The following is a 21,306-nucleotide window of genomic DNA, read 5'->3' on the forward strand; positions in this document are numbered from 1 at the left end:
ATACCTTATAATTTGGAATTTCCTGTAATTCGGCATGTTAATATTCCACGAACGGAATTTGGACACGTGGTGCTTAAAGACTCTGAATATTATATGCACACAAATCATTATGAATGTTGAGTTTGTACGAAAATGTTTCTCATTAACGTTTATACAGATTTTTCAATCGATTTTAACACGGTATAATTATGCAGTGTATCGTCTTCACATAGAGTAAAGAGCCAGTTGGTCGCGGGTTCACACTTCATTAACAGGCTAGTCACGCCTGTTAATGAAGTGGTCACGTGGAGTTTTGTAGGTTTTTTGGCGTGTCTAACATTTAATTTGGGTCAGTTTTTCTATAAAGCCCTTCCGGGATGCACCTCCTTGGAATCGGTTTCCCATAGAAAGTCCTTCTTGAGTTATCTCCAGAAGACCGTCTGAGTGTTGCGTTATCACATTCCATCGATTCAATCCAAATCGGAGTCCATTATTGGCCGAGTGGATAAGAACCCTGAACTCCCAGTTAGTCATGGGTTTGCGCCTAGCCAAAAGGCTGGCAAAATGAAGTTTTCCGGGTTTTCTTCACGTTAGTAACACCTAAATAGGAGCCAGTTTCCCATAGCGATTTCCCCTCGGCAGATCTCCCATGTATCGCCGTATACGAATAAAACTAAACCAATTCAATTCAGATTAGTGTGTATTAACAACAGGAAGCGTACAGCAGCATTGGTATAAAATGTACAGCACAATAATATCTGCAACTTTCGAAATGCATACAACTTATCGAATTTTACGAAATCCGTCATTTTTGATAATCTAGCACAAGTCTGGTCCCACAGATGCCGGATTATCGAACTTGTACTATAGGTTTGACTACGAAATAAGTAAATATATTTATTTATTTCTCAGTCAAACCTCTGAACAACGCCCATCGACGGGAACATAAAATATGGTCGTTGTTCGAAGGTTGCCATTGTTAGGAGTTATTTTGTATGCATGTTATATATATATATAGGCCTATATATAACATGCATACAAATACAAATACCATATATATATATATATATACAGTATATTCTTTTTACCGAATATTCTCTTATTTATAAAATTCAATGATGATTATTATAGTTTCTATCTATCACGTGTTAAAAATTCTTACAAATAATCGATTTTATTAAATATTTTTTAAAAAGTATAAAAATATATTTTAAATTTATTTAAAATTTTTAAGCATCCTTTTAATTAGTTTGTTTTAATATGTTTATTTTAAAAATCAATAACCGTTAATAGGCGTAACTTCTCGTTATCCTTGAAAATCGCTCATGACTATTCTTTATACTTGTACTGTACAAATTGCTTGATTGTCTTATACTTTTTTAATTCATTATTTATTTATTTTTGCTGATGTAATAGGTTAAAAGCTCAAAAAATTAAGATTAATTAATTTATATTTTTATTAGTTTCTGTAATTGAACCGCAAGTAGTGTTTGGTGATTTATCCACTCGGTCACTGGTAAGCCGTAGAAACATAATTGTTATCCAATGCATTTCTATTCAAAATAACAGAAAAATTACGAAATAAATTGTTTTAATTATAAGAATTTATTAGAAAATTAAAAAGAAAATACAAAGTTTATGTTCAGATCTATGAAGAACTAAACATCTTTTCAGATGAAGACATTAAAGAAGTAAAATTGCCAATTCATTTCGACATTCTAAAATATAAATTTAAAATATTAAAATGCATTTATAAATGTTTAAAAACATTCAAAGTAGCTTAATTAAGTAATAACTCACATTATCTATTTAAGAATAAGAGGTGAAATAAGTCTTGAAGAAGGAACAGTCAGAGGGGACCAAGCCAGAGGCAGAGGAAGTTGCAAGGGTGAAAGAGCACTTCTTACAATCACAGTTCCACTAACTACATAAATAGCTATGAAGCACAACACTAAAAGATACTAGAAAAATAAATTATACATTTATTAATATATATATATATTATAATAATAAATATATATGTATATATATATATTAATAAATGTATAATTTATATATATATTAAGTATAGGCCTATAAGTGAATATGTAATGTTTTTAAGTCCTATAAACCCAAGTTCAAACTTACCAATTGGACCTTCATATCGACTTCTACGTCTTCAAAGTTAAGTAAATTATTAATTTGTAAGAAAATTATAAATTTTAATTTTTTAAAGAGTTTATATACATTTTTCATGACCTTCGATAAAAGATGATCTACCAATGACCATTAAATGACTTCATAATTTAAAAGAGTTGCACCAGATTCAACTTCACGTCCTTGTTTTGTTCATCAAATTAATTGAAAATATAAATAAAAAATATAAAATAATTAAACTTGTTATTTTAGTTTATAATCTTATTGTTCCGTCATAATGTATATAAAAATCGATGTAAGTTTATATAAACATTTACATAAGAAATTACATATCCACACATTTTATATAAGTGCTATAGATATTTCTCATATTAATACTTTAATAGTTATATACAGTATAATTATTTTAGTAGTTTCATTGATGCGAAAATGCTGATTATATATACATTTTAATATTAACATCTGTCAGATTGATTCAGAGGGATGACCTTCTTCAGGAAGTACTTTGTGTGAGGTCCAACTGCATTCCAAGTTTTTTTCCTAGTGACATAAGGAAAAACAATTCTGTTTTTATAAGACTCAGGTGTCAAGTATTTATTTTTTTTCCTAATAAATATTATAGGAGGAATAGACCACCCTTATCGATACCAGAAAGGCACTAAGAGGATGTATTCTTTAATATAATAGCTAAACTTTGATAATTAAATCAATGAAAAACACGAGTAAAACTTATTTTCCTTGTTCTCTTCAATAAAAAAAAAAATAATAAAGAGAGAGTTATGTATTGTTGCATATGTTTCAGACTTTCTCCTATTCAGGACTGCACGAATTAAGAGCATATGTAGTATTTTCTTTCTAAAATTTTGATACAGAAGTAGGATCGCAAGAGGACTCTTTTATATCCCAATTTTCATATCAGTGGCGCGTTATCCTATGGGCAAAAAGGGCCCAGCAATAGGAGACCTAAAACCAATCTTTTATAAGAAAATATTTTCAGAAGAAAAATGTCTGAAGTCAACACTCCTAATTCAAATTCTCCTGGGTCTCATGAAGATGTAACGCGCCACTGCTTTCAGTAGATGTTTCATCCTATTCATATAGATTTTTAGACACAGGAACAAAGCCATTATGACATCAGCGTTGATCTGTATATATATTGGGAGAGTCTGGCAATTTCAATCAGCAAAAAAATTCTTTCATTGTCAATATATAGAAAAATAAGATGTATAGTACTGTACGTGTTGTGTATAGTACTCGTTTATATTACTAATTTTTGTAATATGGTATAAAATAAAAATACGTACCAGTACAAAAATATTAGGGGAATATGTTCTCCTAATATTTTTAGAGAGAGAGAGTTCGTATAATGGGAATTTGGGTGTCGTCAATTCCGAAGTTTCTATAACCAAAAACTCAACTGAAAGTATTTTACTTTTTATAACTTTTATATATATTTTTTAATGAAACTGGAAATGAATAAAAATAATAATAAATTATATATTTTAATAAAATTATATTAATAAATAAATAATCATTTAAATTAACCATGCTGCCATCTATGTCAAACAAAAGTAATTACTTTTTACTCTTATTTAAGGTGTAAACACGTTACAATGAAGTAACCTATCGAGTTTCTCCAGTTTAAACTTTACCTTTCAACAAACGATATATAAATTATCCTGAAAATCTGGATATTTCCCTTATTCTTATTAAATATTTTAAGAACGATTAGCGAAAGTAGCGTTAAAGGAAGTGGCACAGAAAGGAGGAGGTGGTTAGATAAAAAAAATTCATTTATGAATCAACAGGTGCAAGTCTACGTGAGATGATAGCCTGAATCATCTAACTATAAGTCAGTAGACTTCTTCCTAAAAAAGGATCTAGGAGAATAGGACAAAAAAATTGTTATATAAGTATACCAGATGCATATAAATGAGATCTACTGCATCCAGGAAAATAAAAGTAGGGTGAAAGGACAGGTTGCATGGAGTGTGTTGACCTACGACAGATGAACTTTGTTCTAAATGCACCGCTTGATATTTTGTCTTAAATAATTAATTTAAGGATTTTATGCATAAAATTCCATAATTTATTCATTAATTAATCAAACTTTCATTGCTAAATTCGTTAGTAAATAACAATAAGATGAGTAATTTGAACTGTAAATGTAGAATTTCAGACTATTTATTTTACATTTTAGACAATTTATTAACTCAGTTTAATTATTTTTTGTAATAAAATCTTTAATAATTAATTAATTTTACGTTTTTAATTAAAAAACATTAAAAAATAATAAAGAAATATAGATTTAATTTAAATTTTAAAAATGTATATGTTTTCGGGTAAATACAAGAATTATTTTTTACTTAAAACTTAATTAAAATTATATTAAAATAAAAATTATAGCATTTTTATTGATGATTTCTTTTTTAATTTTAAGGTAATAGAGAATTTTGTTAAGAATAAAGTTTTTATTTAATAAAATTTGAAATAACAACCAATATAATACAGTAACCTCTAAACAATTGCCACTGACGTTCCTGAAAAATGGCCGCCGTTGAGAGGTTCCCGTTATTGGAAGTTTGACTGAAATATAAAAATAAGAATTTTATAAATTAAATAATTTTCATTATATTCTGATTGATAAGTTAAATTTTTGCATTAAAATTTATTTTAAAATATTTTAGAGATTTTTATACCTTTGGGTAGAAAAGGGGCATTTGGACTGCTTCCGAGTACAAGAGGAGCCTCAAAATTCAGATTTTTTATATAAAAATCTCTTCAGGAAAGAAATACAAGTTAAAATCTGAATAAAATTTCTGTTTTTACTGATTTTATTTATATATTTTAAAAGCTTTTTTTAGGAGGGTGATGCTCTACTTTTGCTATTGATTAGGTCTCGTTTCGCCTCTCTCAGACCGTGGATTTTCATATATTTTTAGGGGCTTTCATCTAAGAATGTCAAAAGTATGAATTTACACAGCAGAATCTGTCATGACAGATCTTAATCTGGCAAATTTCCAAATTTAATTAACAATAATATTAGTATAATAAAAAATTATCTTCCTTTCAAAAATTTAAATCTATAAAAATAACTTATTGTTATATTTTCCCTATTATTTTATTAAAAGATTTTCTTTATTTTGTTCACCACAAATAGATCTATAACAGGGCGTGTTCAAGGAAACTAATCTTACGAGTTCTGCTGTCCTTTGTACCAAAATCTAGCAGTTACAATAACAATTTATACTTAATTTATAAATATGACTTTTCTACATAAAAATTTATTAATTTTTACACAGAATTTTCTAAAATTTAAATATATTATTTTCTTTAGTAAAGGAGTTATGTAGATTGTACATAGAGTTCTATTCTTTATCTTGTAGTAATGTAGATGGACGGATCGATGAAGTAAACGATATCCACTTCATTTAAGTTGAGTCTAAAGTGAAATATCTAACAGAAGATCAATTTAGGACACGAGAAAATCAACAAAATGAAGAAATTTAATGCTCGAGAATAAGAAAAGACAGATAAAATGAATGTAAGACACACCACACCTGATTATCTGATCGATTATGCTGTTTGTTATATCCAAGGACAAATAAGTCATATAAATGCATAAATTTCTAAAATCATATATTATTAAGAGAAAATAAATTTTAATTTTTGGGAAGAATTTTAGTTTTAAAATTGTACGATTTTAGAACATATTTTTCTCTATTAATAATCACGTTTTCCCTTCATCAAGTTTCACAATTTAAATTATATTTAATTAATATAAAATATAGTTAATGAGCTATTTACATACTTAATATATATTATTAATACTTATATTTACATTGAATTTTTATTTAAATTCGATCGAATCTTCAATACCGGCCATCTCTATTAGTTTCAGAAGCAGGCCGTTATTTAGAGGTTATAAAATAACCTCTGAATAACGGCCAGCTTTTATGTTCTCGTCACTGGCCGTTGTTCAGAAGTTCAACTATATATGAATATTCCAGCTATCCGTCAGTTTGTCTCACCTTATAACATAAAATTACAACGTCGATGACCATTTATTTTGTTATATAAAGACAATTTTCATATTTCTTTACAAAATAATAAAAATTAGATTACTGAAGGCGGAGAATAAACTGTTTTTACAGAACATCAAACATTTCTCCGTAGAAATTCGTTAAATTAAGGGATGCATATGAAGCGATATTTTACTTTTATATATTTTAAAGTTGATTATTATAAGTCTTTATTTGTAATTTAAATAATAATAATATTAATTTAAAAGATAAATTATAGAATATTTTAAAATTGGCACGTTACATTTTCATGTACTACGTGTTTTATATTTCAGTAATTTCCATGGAAAATAATAAAAATTATAACAATTTACTCATCTCTTTAAGGATATTCAGCAATATTCCGACCATATACAGTTAAAAATCTCTATATAGCAATGTCTTAAATAGTGCTACCCTCATAAAGCGCCAATGAGTAACTTCTCCAAATTCTTCCGTATCTGAAATGTGCGATATTTCTTAACTTTCAAACTCTTAAAGTCTTTTTTAGATCTCATTATTATACATAATTATTATTGTTTAAGATTCTCCAGTTTAGCGACACACTCGATTTAGTACCAATTTCAGAAGCGAACAAATAGTTGCGCTAAATTGAAGTTTAACTATAATTATGTCAATTCTTTTCTGTATCTAAGTTATATGACCGCAGGAATTTATATTTAGTTATGTTTAAAATTTTAATCCACAGTCCACTTATTGTAGGAAGAATCGCGTTAAAATAATTAAAATAGAGCAAAGACCTTAAATGTTATTTAGAATGTTTGGTCTACATAAATATAACTAATGACTCATTTTTCTTTACATTACGATCTATAATAGGGAGATGATGTAAATCTTCCTATTATGAAAAAGAAGTTAATATACCGGCTGATAATAATTAAAGTACCCCTATTTAACGCACTACAGAGATATTTAGCAGCCAAATGCAATCAAATTTGGTATGGTGACATTTCAGGACACGTGGCACAAAAACAAAAATTAGTACCAAAACTACCACTATGGCATTTTTGGCACCGCAAGCAATAAACATTTTAATTTACAAGATATTATGTTATACAGAGCAATGCAGAGGATTATGTTTTATGTGGTCCTCCATTTTGAAAGTGATGAACTGTGTAATGCTTCTCATGTGCATTGTGAACAGTGTTTTCAACATTGCCAAATTTTCGACGTGTACTGGATAAATCACAAATGCAACTATTTTTTCATTGTTATAATTTTGAATTATTGTTAGCACATCGATTTCTACCAAATATTCTCTTATATATACAGTAAAACCTGTCCAAAACAGACTGTATATATATAAGAACCTGAGTAAAATGGAAACCTGCTTAAACGGAAAAAATTTTCCAGAACGAAACGATTTTCTGTATTAAAAACCCTGCTCAAAACGGAAACCTGCCAAAACGTAAAAATACTCAGTACTGTGAGACTTACACAGGTTTTACTATATGTATAAAAAACATAATATTGATTACTTGTATTTTGAACAAAAACACACAAATAACTTTAAAAAACAGACAAGCACTTGATATTTTAAGTTCTTTTTCTAATGTTTATGATACTGTACATTTATAAGAAGTTCGTGACACACCGACTAAAAACTATTATTCTAGATTAAATATTTATATCATTATTCATACTTTAAACATATGATATTTCTATCCAAATTTAGTTATAAACAATATTATACATCAATAGTTCTTATATATAATGTTTCTTAACCATCAAAAAATGTGCTCTTATTAAAATCCAAGAATAAAGTTTAATACGAATCCACGACTCTGCACAGAGTTACATTAAATAATACAAGGTGCGAGCCTAAATTTAGCAGTCGAAGTGACATCTAACTAAAATTTTTATTTCATATAACGGAGGAAAATTTTATATTAATAAAAATTATGACAAAGTTCGTAAAAATTATTCAATGTTTATTTACTTTTATTCCCAAGAAACACACAATGACTTTATTTTTAAGTTATTTATTTGATTTTCATCAAATAAATTTAGTAAAATTAAACTTTTAATATATTTAAATAAACAAATTTTACTATATCTACTGGTTAAAATTTAAATTATTTAATAAAATTAATTGGAATATTTAATTTTTAAATCGAACTCGTTAAAAATTGTATAAGAGATTACTTGTTGAAAGCTTTAAGAAAAAGCTACTTCATTCACTAGATGTAATGTAAATGTAAATGTAAATTGCATACTTAATTTGTTACCACGAATAATGAAATTTATGAATAGAAGGCCAACGTAGCTTGAAGAAAATTCGTTTTTCGTGGTACATCTTTCCATTTTAACTGTCGTTATACACGAATAAATTTAAATTACGTGAGATTCTCCCTCCAACGTGAAGCACTTCTAAATATAAATACTCATTAAAGTACATTCATCTTTGAGAGAAAACCTTTTTAAAATTTATCATTTAAGAAAAGTAGTTCATTCAGATCACGGTCTGAGGTCATCTTTTAAAGTGTCTCGGCTTTCTTTAATAATTTTATCTAAAACTTTCCTATAAAGATAATTAACTTTTACAACAACGGACATCAAAATGCGGAAGAGAAATAAAAGATAAGACACATGGGAAATTTTTCTTTTAAATATATATTTTTTATTTAAACAAAACAAAATTATTATACACAATTTTGAATCTGCTTAGAAGGAAGAGAACTGTTTCTGGAATCTTAAGGTTTTTTTCACAAAACGCTGGGATTTCGTCTGGTTAATTTTCGTGTTGCTTGAAATTTGCTGTAAATATGTTAACATTATTATAATAAATATTGTTTTATTAAAATTGTAATATTTTAAAATAACTCACGTTGAAAGTATTTGTAAAGGAGTTATCTAATAGCCGCTACCACCGTAACCGCCTCCTCCATATCCACCTCCTCCGAATCCACCACCTCCACCAAGTCCACCACCGCCGAATCCTCCTCCTTTTACGTGAGTTACACCAACACTAAGGAGCGCAACACTTTTACCGGCACCACCGCCTCCTCCGTAACCGCCGCCTCCGTATCCACCACCTCCATATCCGCCGCCACCGTAGCCTCCTCCGCCGTATTTACCACCTCCAAATCCTCCACCACCGAATCCTCCACCTCCGAATCCACCACCTCCGAATCCACCACCACCATATCCTCCTTTTCCAACTGCTAGGCTAACAGGAACGGCTAAAACAACGGCATGTTTCCCGCCTCCGTATCCTCCACCTCCAAATCCTCCACCGCCGAATCCTCCACCACCAAATCCTCCACCGCCATATCCTCCACCGCCGTATCCACCTCCACCATAACCGGAAGCAGATGTCAGTAGATCCTCTACTTTCACTTTCTCTGCTTTTTTAGCAGAAACCGCTAAGAATAATACGCTGAATACTACGAAAACCTGAAACAAAAGAAAAAATTTTCAAGTGCCAATGCTAATATGTTATGTAATGAAAACAATTCAAAGAGATATTTTAAATTAATCAACAAATCTTAATCTCTAATTTAAAAAAAATAAACTATAGAATCTTAACTAGCAAAGCTTTGAAACTCACCTTCTGAGGCATCATCTTGCTGGTTGCAAAGGAAGAGATGCTCTGAAGATCCCTCAGATTGCAATGGTATTTATATTCTTTCGAACTTCTCACGTGATTGTGAATCATCTATATTCGAAAAGTGTTTCATACAAAAAAGAATGGGAAGATCAGCTGGCTCGTTACATATTTTTAGAAAACACGAATGACAAGAACAAGAAATTTATCAGTAAAGTGAAAGGTGAGAGATGGATGATACAATTTTGAAACATGAATTGCTTTAAATCTGGTTTTTACTATAACCTATTTCTCGAAGGAATACAGGAAACCACCTGAATTTATTACTTTTATTTTAACCTTAACTATATTTATAACAAAGGGGTTTTCAGATTTGTGATAGGGAAGATTACAATGTTCTTCAACCAAAGGATATCAAATTTTTTTTATGCTTAAATGTATCAAATCCCTTCTAAAAATAAATTTATTGAATTAAATATTGTTACGGGAAAATAATATAAAATTATAAANTGCTTGATTGTCTTATACTTTTTTAATTCATTATTTATTTATTTTTGCTGATGTAATAGGTTAAAAGCTCAAAAAATTAAGATTAATTAATTTATGTTTTAATATGTTTATTTTAAAAATCAATAACCGTTAATAGGCGTAACTTCTCGTTATCCTTGAAAATCGCTCATGACTATTCTTTATACTTGTACTGTACAAATTGCTTGATTGTCTTATACTTTTTTAATTCATTATTTATTTATTTTTGCTGATGTAATAGGTTAAAAGCTCAAAAAATTAAGATTAATTAATTTATATTTTTATTAGTTTCTGTAATTGAACCGCAAGTAGTGTTTGGTGATTTATCCACTCGGTCACTGGTAAGCCGTAGAAACATAATTGTTATCCAATGCATTTCTATTCAAAATAACAGAAAAATTACGAAATAAATTGTTTTAATTATAAGAATTTATTAGAAAATTAAAAAGAAAATACAAAGTTTATGTTCAGATCTATGAAGAACTAAACATCTTTTCAGATGAAGACATTAAAGAAGTAAAATTGCCAATTCATTTCGACATTCTAAAATATAAATTTAAAATATTAAAATGCATTTATAAATGTTTAAAAACATTCAAAGTAGCTTAATTAAGTAATAACTCACATTATCTATTTAAGAATAAGAGGTGAAATAAGTCTTGAAGAAGGAACAGTCAGAGGGGACCAAGCCAGAGGCAGAGGAAGTTGCAAGGGTGAAAGAGCACTTCTTACAATCACAGTTCCACTAACTACATAAATAGCTATGAAGCACAACACTAAAAGATACTAGAAAAATAAATTATACATTTATTTATTCAAAAATTGTAAATGTTTGCTTTAATTATTGTCTTACTATAAAAAAATTTAAGAAATTTGATAGAAAGTCTTCAAAAAATTATATTGGTTCTCTGCGTTTTTTGACACTTTTCCGTCCTACGGTCATTGAGGCCCTTTTCCAAGTCTGTCATGGGTTTATCCATGCCACAATAGTGTGGCCGGATGGCGAGGGATGGAGCCTGACAGAACGACCCTCCCGAAATATTCCTGGAGTGCTTTGTCTGTCGAGATTAGATCTCGGGTTTCAGAGCAGTAGGCTTACTGTCTCGTCTAAAACTAGCCATAACGGATTTATCTACTTAAAATTACTTGAAAATTGTTAGTTAATAAAATTTTTGCTTTAAAATTGAATTTCTCAAACATTTAATTATATAATAACAACACAGGAATTTGACAATTTAAAAAATTCATTAAAAATATACAATTTTATGACATTTTAAAATAATTTCACATTTTATAACTTTTAATAATGAATTATTTATTACAGTTGAACATCCAATAACAACCACCTCCCAACAACGGCCATCTCTAAAAGCGCCCGGTTTTTTAGAAACTTTTTTATATTTTTAAACAAGAATGCATACAAAATAACTACCAAACAATAGTCAGAGATTTGACCGTCGTTCAGAGGTTTCACACAAAATATAAAAATTCCATACGTGTTTTTAAAAATTTATAACAACTGAAGAGTTAAAAAACAAATCTATTTTTATAGCGATTAAGTTTTCATGCTTCAAAGATGATACTTTTAAACAGGGTTAACATGCTTAATCTTCATGTTTTAATCATATTAATTTGAAATTCTGAAAACTTGTCATCTAATTTACATTTATGTAAACAAGAAAATCATTTCACTTTATAATCACATAAAAAAAGGCAATTCTTATGCAGGAAAGTTAACGTTGCTTGTTAACTCTTACAATTCAACTGTTCAGTCGTATTTATCTTAAATTTTAGTATATGTAATTAATAATTTTGTAAGTTTATAGAATAAAAATTAAAATCATCATATGCTTCTTCGAATACGAGATTTCTTTGTCTGTAGGTTGAAGGAAAAAGTGCTAACACTATAAATACGGGGTGGCCTAAAAATCAATTAAAGATTTCAGATAAAAATTTCCCTATTCAATAAACACCTTACAACATTCTAATACATTGCTACGAATTTTCAGTTACAACAGTTTTCGTTGTCCTGGTCTGTAAACAATTTTTGGTACACTAAGTTATGGATTACCTTATGTTGTATGCAATGCTGATGGCTCACATCTTATAGTTACACTATATATATTATTTGTAATATGTAGGAATACAGTAGGCTTATATGCAGAATAAAATGTATATGTCTTAGTTGCAAATACATGTTTATAGGATAAATTTATATCAATTTGACATTATTATATTTTCATTTTAGCAGTATTAAGGATGAAATTGATGTTAAGTTGAATATAAAAGTGGATACTGTTTAAATTAAATCACTTCGATAGCGTTTTACAGTAGAATAACATGGAGTGAAGTGATGTGTAAGTAATACAACACTCGGACAATCTGCCAAGGAAACTTGCCCCTATTTAGGTGCTATACACGTGAAGAAAACCCGGAAAACTGTCTGTTGACAAGGCGTGAATCCTCGACTAACTACCAGTGTTCAGTGATGTTATCCACTTAGTCATTGGTGGATGTAGAGTAACATGAGATAAATATTATATTTAGATGATGTTAATCGTGTTACTATTTAACCTTAAATTTTAACAAAAGTTATGTCATTAATACAAAAAGTTATGAAAATAACGAATTATTTTTGAAAGAAAATTGTTCTTTATAAACTGGATCATATTTGAATCTCTAGAACAAATTGATAATTGAGGTTTCTTCCTATATATTTATTTAAGTGTGAGAAACAATTACTACATTGTATTTAGGCTATATATTTATACATAACATATTAATGCAAAGTAAATAAAGTCGTAGCCTACAAAAATAAAGTGGAACACACAACAAATTTATCATTTTTCATACATACAACGAACTTTTATAGAAAGATTTTAAATCTATTTAATGAAGTAAAATAATTAAAATATTGAAAATAATATTTTACACTAAAGATTTATTTATTCTTAAATCTACTATTGCTTAAATTACTATTAAAAATTTAAATTATATATAATTAAATTTAAATATTTATTTAAAAATGATTAATACGTCGTTAAAGTAGTAGTAGTGTTTTAACTCGATTACATCATGTGTCACCTTTTTGTGGGTCAAATATATGACAATTTGCTGGTCCATATAGATAAATAAATGTTTACAACGTCAAATAATTGTCAAATTCACTTATTTTATTTTAAAAACAAAATTCATAAATGAAAAAATTGAATTTATTAAGTGACTGTTATGCTCATTTTTCTTCTTTTAAAAGTTATATTTGAAGAAGTAATTCATTGAGTTATATGAAACCAAGTTTACTCTTTGAAAAATATAATAATTAATTATTATTATATATAAATTAACAAAATTTATTATTTAGGTATATGGTTTGGCTTGGTGGGATACAGCAATACAAAAACATGGGCAATCTACCAAGAATGATGAGGACTTTCTATGGAAAACTGGACACTATTTAGCTGTTAGATACATGGAAAATTCCACATAATAACCCTTTGGTGGGGCGCGAACCTTACACCAACTATCAGTGTTTAGTAATTTTAACCATTGCTCACTGGTGAGCTTTTAGGAATACACTACATCTAACTGTAAACTTATCAATATTTAAATATTTTTGGGATATTTAAGAATTTGAATACATCTACTTATTATAATTAGTTACAGTATCGGCCAGAAAGAAGTAACACTTGGTCCAGACCAGTCACCTTCTTATATGGACTTTGCTCACTGAAAACCATAAAAATATACAGATAAAAACATTTTTTCTCCAGTTATCAAAATAAATTTGTACCGTTTTCAGTCATTTTTTACATAAAATAATACATTTTTAAGTTTCTTTGTGTCCGGCGTTCTCTGAACCTTTCTTTACATGGTTAAAAGTAATTAGTTACTAAGCTCAGTTATCAGATTTATAATTACAATTAATGTAAAATTTTAAATTAAGAATTGAATTTTTAAGCTGCTATTTAAATCCTTTTAATTTAAAAAATGTAAGAAAATGTATTTAATACGAGTGGCGAAAGACGGGTCTTCAGTATTCGACTTTTCCCATTACAACCTATCAGATGCCTTGATGACTATAGAGAAGGCTCCTGGTTATTGGGCTAAGATTTTTAAACTGCAGACATCCGTTATCGGTCTGTCCGTCTTTTTTTTAATCTTGAGATTGAAGTTAGTTGAAACTCGAGACTAGATGTAGAAAGCTTAGGGTCAAAAGCATTGTATGAGTTAAATCAACATACAACTATAATAATATACGATTAACTATATACGAACTTCAGGTCTGGACCGAACTTCAGGTCTGGATACGGAACAAATCTCAACCAAATTTGGTATAAATACTGTCCTAAATATACGGTTTTGATTTTCTTGAAAATATTTTGCTTCAAAATTCGCCCTAACAGTTGAATTTTGAAGTAATTTCCACATTATATTACAAGTACTGTACATTTGCTAACGCATTTCGGGATTTAAGAAACAAAGTGTGATTACAGCTGTGTAATGTGGAATGTAGAATGTGGTAATTACACAGATATAATTATAGATGTAAAATGTGGAATTAATTATTAGAACAATTTATTTAACAAGTAACCCACGATCTTGACTGTTCACGAATCGAAAAGTTACAAAGAACCTTTTATTTCTGAAATTTCTTAGAAAACGTATATAATATGCACATTAAGATGAGATTGGCGAAATATTTCTGGATTTCAAAGAAAAATTTTTCCCTCGAAAATCGAAATCGCACAATCAGGACAGTATTTATACCAATTTAGTTGAGATTTACTCAAGAGTAATTTATCCTGGTATTTATTCTATTAAAATATTTTCTTCTCAAACATTGTTTATGTTTGAGAAGAAAATATTTTAATAGAATAAATACCAGAATAAATTACGTTGATTTAACTCATACAATGATAACTCATACTACAGAGATTAAAAATAACATTAAATTGCATACAGTTTTGTGTTTCTAATAAAAAAATAAATAGTAAAACACAAGAGTACACACAAATATTTTTAAACATTTATTTACAGAATGACTCTCTACAATATATTCTATGTTAAAAATTCTGTTTGAATTCTGTACAACTTTGAATTAAAAATATTCCCGAATTCTGTAGTTCTTTCGAAGGGGCACCAAGATATGTTACAAAGAAAGTTTTTCTACTGTTCGGAAGTCTCCTTTTTTTTTACTGAAATTGTATACAAAGGTTAAAAACACATTTAAAATTTATACAAATCTATATAATTATTTTAAGAATTTACATACATTGGAATATTAAGCAAATTATCTCTTAATATCCTCCTCCACCTCCTCCACTACCACCATATCCGCCACCTCCTCCGCCACTTCCACCATATCCGCCACCTCCGAATCCACCACCTCCGCTTCCTCCGAAGCCACCTGCTCCTGCTTTTATGTGTGTTACACCAACGCCGAGAAGTGTGACGCCATTACCGCCACTTCCACCCCCTCCGTAACCACCTCCGCTTCCACCACCTCCGTATCCACCGCCGCCACCTCCATATCCTCCGCCACCACCTCCGTATCCACCGCCTCCGAATCCACCACCTCCGAATCCGCCACCTCCGAATCCACCACCACCACCACCTTTGCCTAAGCCGAGTGCCAAACTAACGGGAACGGCAAGAAGAACGGCGTGTTTTCCACCACCTCCTCCTCCTCCTCCACCATAACCTCCACCACCACCTCCAAATCCTCCGCCACCTCCGTATCCACCACTACCACCACCATAGCCAGATTCAGCTGCCAACAAGTCAGCTAATTCAGCCACACTTTTCTCTTTTTTCTTAGCTGAAGCTGCTAAGAATAAAATGCTAAAACTAAAGACGATGAAGACCTGCAACGGATAATTTGAAGTTAGATTCATTCCAAAATATTTTATATAGTACAGTAAGTTAAATATTATATTTACCTTTTGAGGCATCATCTTGCTGATTGGAGTAGAAGAGATACTCTGAAACTCCAGCAAATTGCCATCACATTTATACTCTCACTGACTTTTCACGTGACTACAACAAACTTCATCCAAAAACTGTTTTGACCAATAAAAAATGAAGACTCTTAGGTGATCATCCGATTATATTTTTGGAAACGTAAATGACGAGGGCATGGGATTTGTTTTAAAGGGAAAGGTGAGAGATGGATGATGCACTCTGTAACGTCTATTCTACCAGTTCTGGTTACGTTTTAACCTATTTCTACGAAGGAAATTATTTTAAATTTATCCCTTAAGCGTAACCTTAACTATATTTATAACAGAAAGGTTTAACATAATCTGTTTTCATCCAGTTACTTATCTAGGAGCGTAACTAGTGACATTACGTGAGGGTCACATTTTTCACTTTCCTGAACCCGAACCTAGATTTTTAACACTTTGTATTCATAAAAGAGTGAAAAGTCTGAATGATTTTCGTAAAAAGTATTACTTAAAATGATTCTAAAGTTAAAAACAACCTCTTTGACAGGATTAAACTCTACAAAGATAGGTTCTTCACATTGACATAAATACAAGAATTGGATATTAATTCAAAGATTTTGACATCATAAAGTATTTTTATTTGCAGAAAATTCACAAATGTAACCAGATAAACATAAACATACAAAATTACTTCTGTATTATGAAGTGATTATTATAAACAATTTAAGTATTTTATACTTTTAATTACAAATAAGCTGAATAAGACGAAAATTGATGATTAATTCATACAGAATCTATAGAATAACACTATAGAATAGAATCTACAATTTATAAATTAGATATTAATAAATAAATAATTATAATTAAATTAACGTTTTATTTATAATTTTTAATTATAAAATGCAGACTTTCTTTTTAAACTATTTTCAAAAATAATTTAAATTTAGAGAATTTAATTAATGTTTTGCACGCTCAGTAGTCACGAAATCTTGAAAACTCATCAAAATAGAATATTTTAAAAATAATTTATTATATAAATGTTTCTTACATTATATATTACTTTTTACCATAAGTATAAATACAGCACTTTTAAAAAATATATAAAATAAATCATTTTTTACTGTCTGAAATATAAATTTTAATTAACATTGACACATAAAGTTCACAATAAATAAATTGTATATTAAATTCTAGTAGATGTAATCAATAAATAGCATCAATTAGATTATTATTAAGTAACCAATGACCTTCATTAAGTCACACTATAATCATGTTAATCAAGGTTATCATGAGTAGCATCGATACTGTTCGTAACACTAATAATAAAACCTGCCCTACATGTTATTTTATATATAAATATACAAAGTAGAGCTTTGACCCACTAAAATCTGGATATGTTGCTAATATTTAACAGCAACTAATTAACAAGTTTGTAAATAAATAGCAATTTTCGTTGTTAAATATGTTTAATATTAGTTCATTAGCTAATGTTTATGAATAAACATTACGCAAAAAGCATTAAAAATTCATTATTTTTATTGAAAATGTATTCTTGAAAATCTAAAAATGCTAAAATTTTGCTTCCAAATGTTTAAAAAAGCCAGCAAAGAGTTGCTTAACTTTCCTGACAACATTTAAAACTGCGTGTGACGCCATCTGTTATGATACATTATCAATAAACTTTTTATAGTTTTAATTATTATAAAATGACAAACAGGTTAATTTTGAATTTAGGGATGAGTTTTATATAAAAAAAGATTTCTGCTTCTAACACAATAAAGTGCTATAAATTAAGACACTTGGCGGTTTTTCTCATCTTTATTTAGTTGAGAAAAACCGCCAAGTGTCTTAATTTATAGCACTTTATTGTGTTAGAAGCAGAAACAAATTTCAAAGAACGGTTTCATACCGTTAAAAAAATTAAAATAAAAAAAAGAATTGTAAAGTCAGATCCTAACTCAAGATATAATACACAACCCCTCTATATCGAGAAAAAAACCCCCGACCGATCGGACGAGGTCGAGGTATGTCGATCAAGAAATAACCCCTCCCCCCCGAAAATTTTTACATTTTTGGACTCAAACGGTTCTTGAAACATTGAAAAAATACAATAAAAATCGGAGGGGTTCTGTGTGTATGGAAGTTAGTGTGTGAGGGGGCTACGATTTTGTTCACCCTATTTGAAACTTAATAACTCCCATGCTTTTTCTCAAAAATGTCTGAAATTTTGTAGGGAAGTTTGTATATTACGGGAATTGCTGCTATTAAATTTTGGTGGTTAAAGGTCGACAGGGTAGGGTCATTCATTCTTCAAAATTAAGTCTTTTGCCATTTTATAATAATTAATTGTATAAAAAATTTATTAATAAAATATCATAACAGATGGTACATCAAGCAGTTTTAAATGTTGTTGCCGGGAAAGTTAAGTAACTCTTTGCTGAATTTTTTAATATTTGAGTTGAATAAGATGAAGATAATTAATGGTGAAATATGCGCTCCGTAATAGTTTAATTGTTATAAATTTGAGCATATTTTGAACTAATGAAATTAAAATGAATATTATTTATAAAGTTAATTTTTAACCTCATTAGCAGAGCCGGATTTAGACTGATTGTGACCTGCACTGTAATACAAGTAAATCTTCAGCTATATTGTGTTATATAATATGTTATTCCGGCTCTGCTCGTTAGCCTAAAATAATTTTGTGATGGTTCTCGTGGACATGGTGTCACAAAATTTCAAAAATTAATGTTGATTTTTGCACATTTTTAAATATTATTCGTATATTTTTCATATAAAACCTGCAAAATCTACAAATTTATACACAAAAGAGCATCTTTGTTGGTATGTCACAGTAACTTTCCAATGTGTCAACATTAATTAAACTCTCTTGGACAATAGGTCAAGGAGGATGTCTCCCAGGAAGACTTTCTATAAGGAAATAGCACCTATTTAGATAAATGAAGAACATCCGGAAAACTTCATATGACTAGCACATTGGTCAGATACGAACCTACAAATGTTCAATGGTCTTATCCACACGACCACTGATATGTTTCGAGGAAAAGAACACGAAGAAAGATTGCATAGTTGATAAGGAAAGGCTTATCTTAGATTAGCATAGGACATAATCTTTCCTCATCAGTAGTTCTTTCACAAGATTAGACAATCTGTCATCCAAGAAGACGAAGTTGTAACTTATATTTAGTGTCGTAGAATCAATGATAATTGATATGTTTGTGCATTTCTATAATAACACAGGATAAATTTATATAAAGAGTCTATGGCCTATGACATATCAACTTACTATATCAATGCAATACTAAAATTAATTTATAAATCTAAACTATTTTAAATTTTATAGGTCACTGATGATATAAGGTTGTTGAATGTATGTTATTTGATGCATTATTAATAAGTTTTACTAAAAAAATAATTATAATCGAAATGATTTTAAAGCTATTTTGAGTTCTTATAAACTCGTTTGCTTCGAATCAAAACAAAATTTAATTTTATTTTCATTATTATTCGAAATTACGAGCTCTTAATTTGAAGTATAATTCACGTTATAGAAAAACTTTACAGCATAAACAAATGCGTAATCAAGCTGTTTCAATTTTTTTTAAAAATATTTTTTAGTTGAAACACGCGATAAAAATATAATACTTAAATTGTATATTTAAAAATAATTTAAATATCATAAAAGATGAGAATCTGACTAGTAATTTTTATCAAAAATTGTTGTATTGTTACAAAATTACAGTGTGCTAACACAATAATTTTGTAAAAATATGGGATATATGTAATATATTCAAAATATTATTGACACTCCGCAAATTTCTTTTTTAATAGACGAAAGAAGAAAGTAGTTTTAAACTTTCTAAAACTTATATATTATATACTATAAATCATATTTTATGTTTATATACATGTTATGTTCTCTGTTTATATAGATTTATTTCTATTTTAAAATAAATACAGTCTTAAAAAAATCACAAGACAAAATACCTTTGGAAACTATGCAAAAAATTATAATTATTGGAACGGTAATAAACTTTGTTATATTGAAACATTTTAATACTTTGTAGAGCTTCATTTTTATTTAATAACTGCTTTGTAATGACTTAATGCTTTGTAGAGATGTTTAAAACTAGTTTTTCACAGACTTTAGGGTCAATTTCATTCCATGCCAATTATATGAGATATTATCTGTTTCAACTCATCTTTGCTCTTAATTAGATTTTTTCTATTTCCTCCCACAGATATTCAATGGTATTTCGATCTGGTGACTGACCACACCAATTCAAAATGAAAAAATACTGAGATTTCAAATATTCTTTCATTACCTTAGTTGTGTGCATCAGTTCGTTGTGGTGTTGGAAGACAGAAGTAAAAAGCTTTTCAAGCGATAGTTTTTAGTATTATTATTTTTTCAAGTTATTGCCTACTTTCCCCCAGTGGATTTAAATTTATTAGGAATATTCTCTGTCAGAAGACTTGGATATTCCAAGATTTTCACCAATTTTACAAAGAATGTGCCATGTTTAAATTGTTTAATGACATAATTTTTAGTGTCATTAGACCATTCAATTTTTTTTGTAGCCAAACAGACTTAAAATTGTAAATCACCTTTTAACAATCTTGTTTTTTCTCCATTATTTATGCCAATAACTTTCATGCATAATTTTTAACAGTACAGGTAAGCCTCCTACAACGCGGTAGATACGTTCCTTGAAAATACCACGTTGTGGGAAATCGCATTATAGGAGACACCAACTTAATACAAAAACTGGGATTCGGTTCTAAAAAGAGAAAAACTTGGCGTTTGAATGGCGTTTTTTGAATTTTTCAAACCAGCCATTGCTGGCCACGAATTTAACACTGGTTTCATCAGCTGACGACTGTCCCATTTGTTTTAGATAATAAAATATTTTTAAGGCTTTGTGTTTAAGTGCAGTTTTATTTAAAGGCAACCGTTTCTTGTTCATATCTTCTACCCTTAATATTACCACTTGTTCCATTTTTTCCATTATAGGTGCTCTCGGAAGAGCAACATTTTTCGCGAGAATAGATGATCCGGATGCGACTA

At 29.0% G+C, this 21,306-nt stretch overlaps 2 protein-coding genes across 2 annotated transcripts; both read right to left on the minus strand.

Annotated features, from left to right (window-relative positions):
- Nucleotides 1-9,050: 9,050 nt before the first annotated feature.
- LOC111613847 (acanthoscurrin-2-like) lies at nucleotides 9,051-9,762 on the minus strand. The gene is made up of 2 exons (XM_023355200.1): nucleotides 9,748-9,762; nucleotides 9,051-9,593 (listed from the first exon to the last, which is right to left on the minus strand). The coding sequence occupies exons 1-2, from the start codon at nucleotides 9,760-9,762 to the stop codon at nucleotides 9,051-9,053; spliced, it is 558 nt and encodes a 185-aa protein (XP_023210968.1).
- Nucleotides 9,763-15,569: 5,807 nt separating this feature from the next.
- Nucleotides 15,570-20,628, minus strand: LOC111613848 (ctenidin-3-like; the record flags this gene model as incomplete). The annotated part of the gene is made up of 3 exons (XM_023355201.1): nucleotides 15,570-16,136; nucleotides 16,253-16,286; nucleotides 20,603-20,628. Coding segments are annotated over 3 exons (627 nt in total), but the record flags the coding sequence as incomplete, so codon positions are not given.
- Nucleotides 20,629-21,306: the final 678 nt, after the last annotated feature.

This window comes from Centruroides sculpturatus, unplaced genomic scaffold, assembly GCF_000671375.1.
Source record: "Centruroides sculpturatus isolate CEXI.00-Female unplaced genomic scaffold, Cexi_2.0 scaffold2072, whole genome shotgun sequence".
Classification (NCBI taxonomy): domain Eukaryota; kingdom Metazoa; phylum Arthropoda; class Arachnida; order Scorpiones; family Buthidae; genus Centruroides; species Centruroides sculpturatus.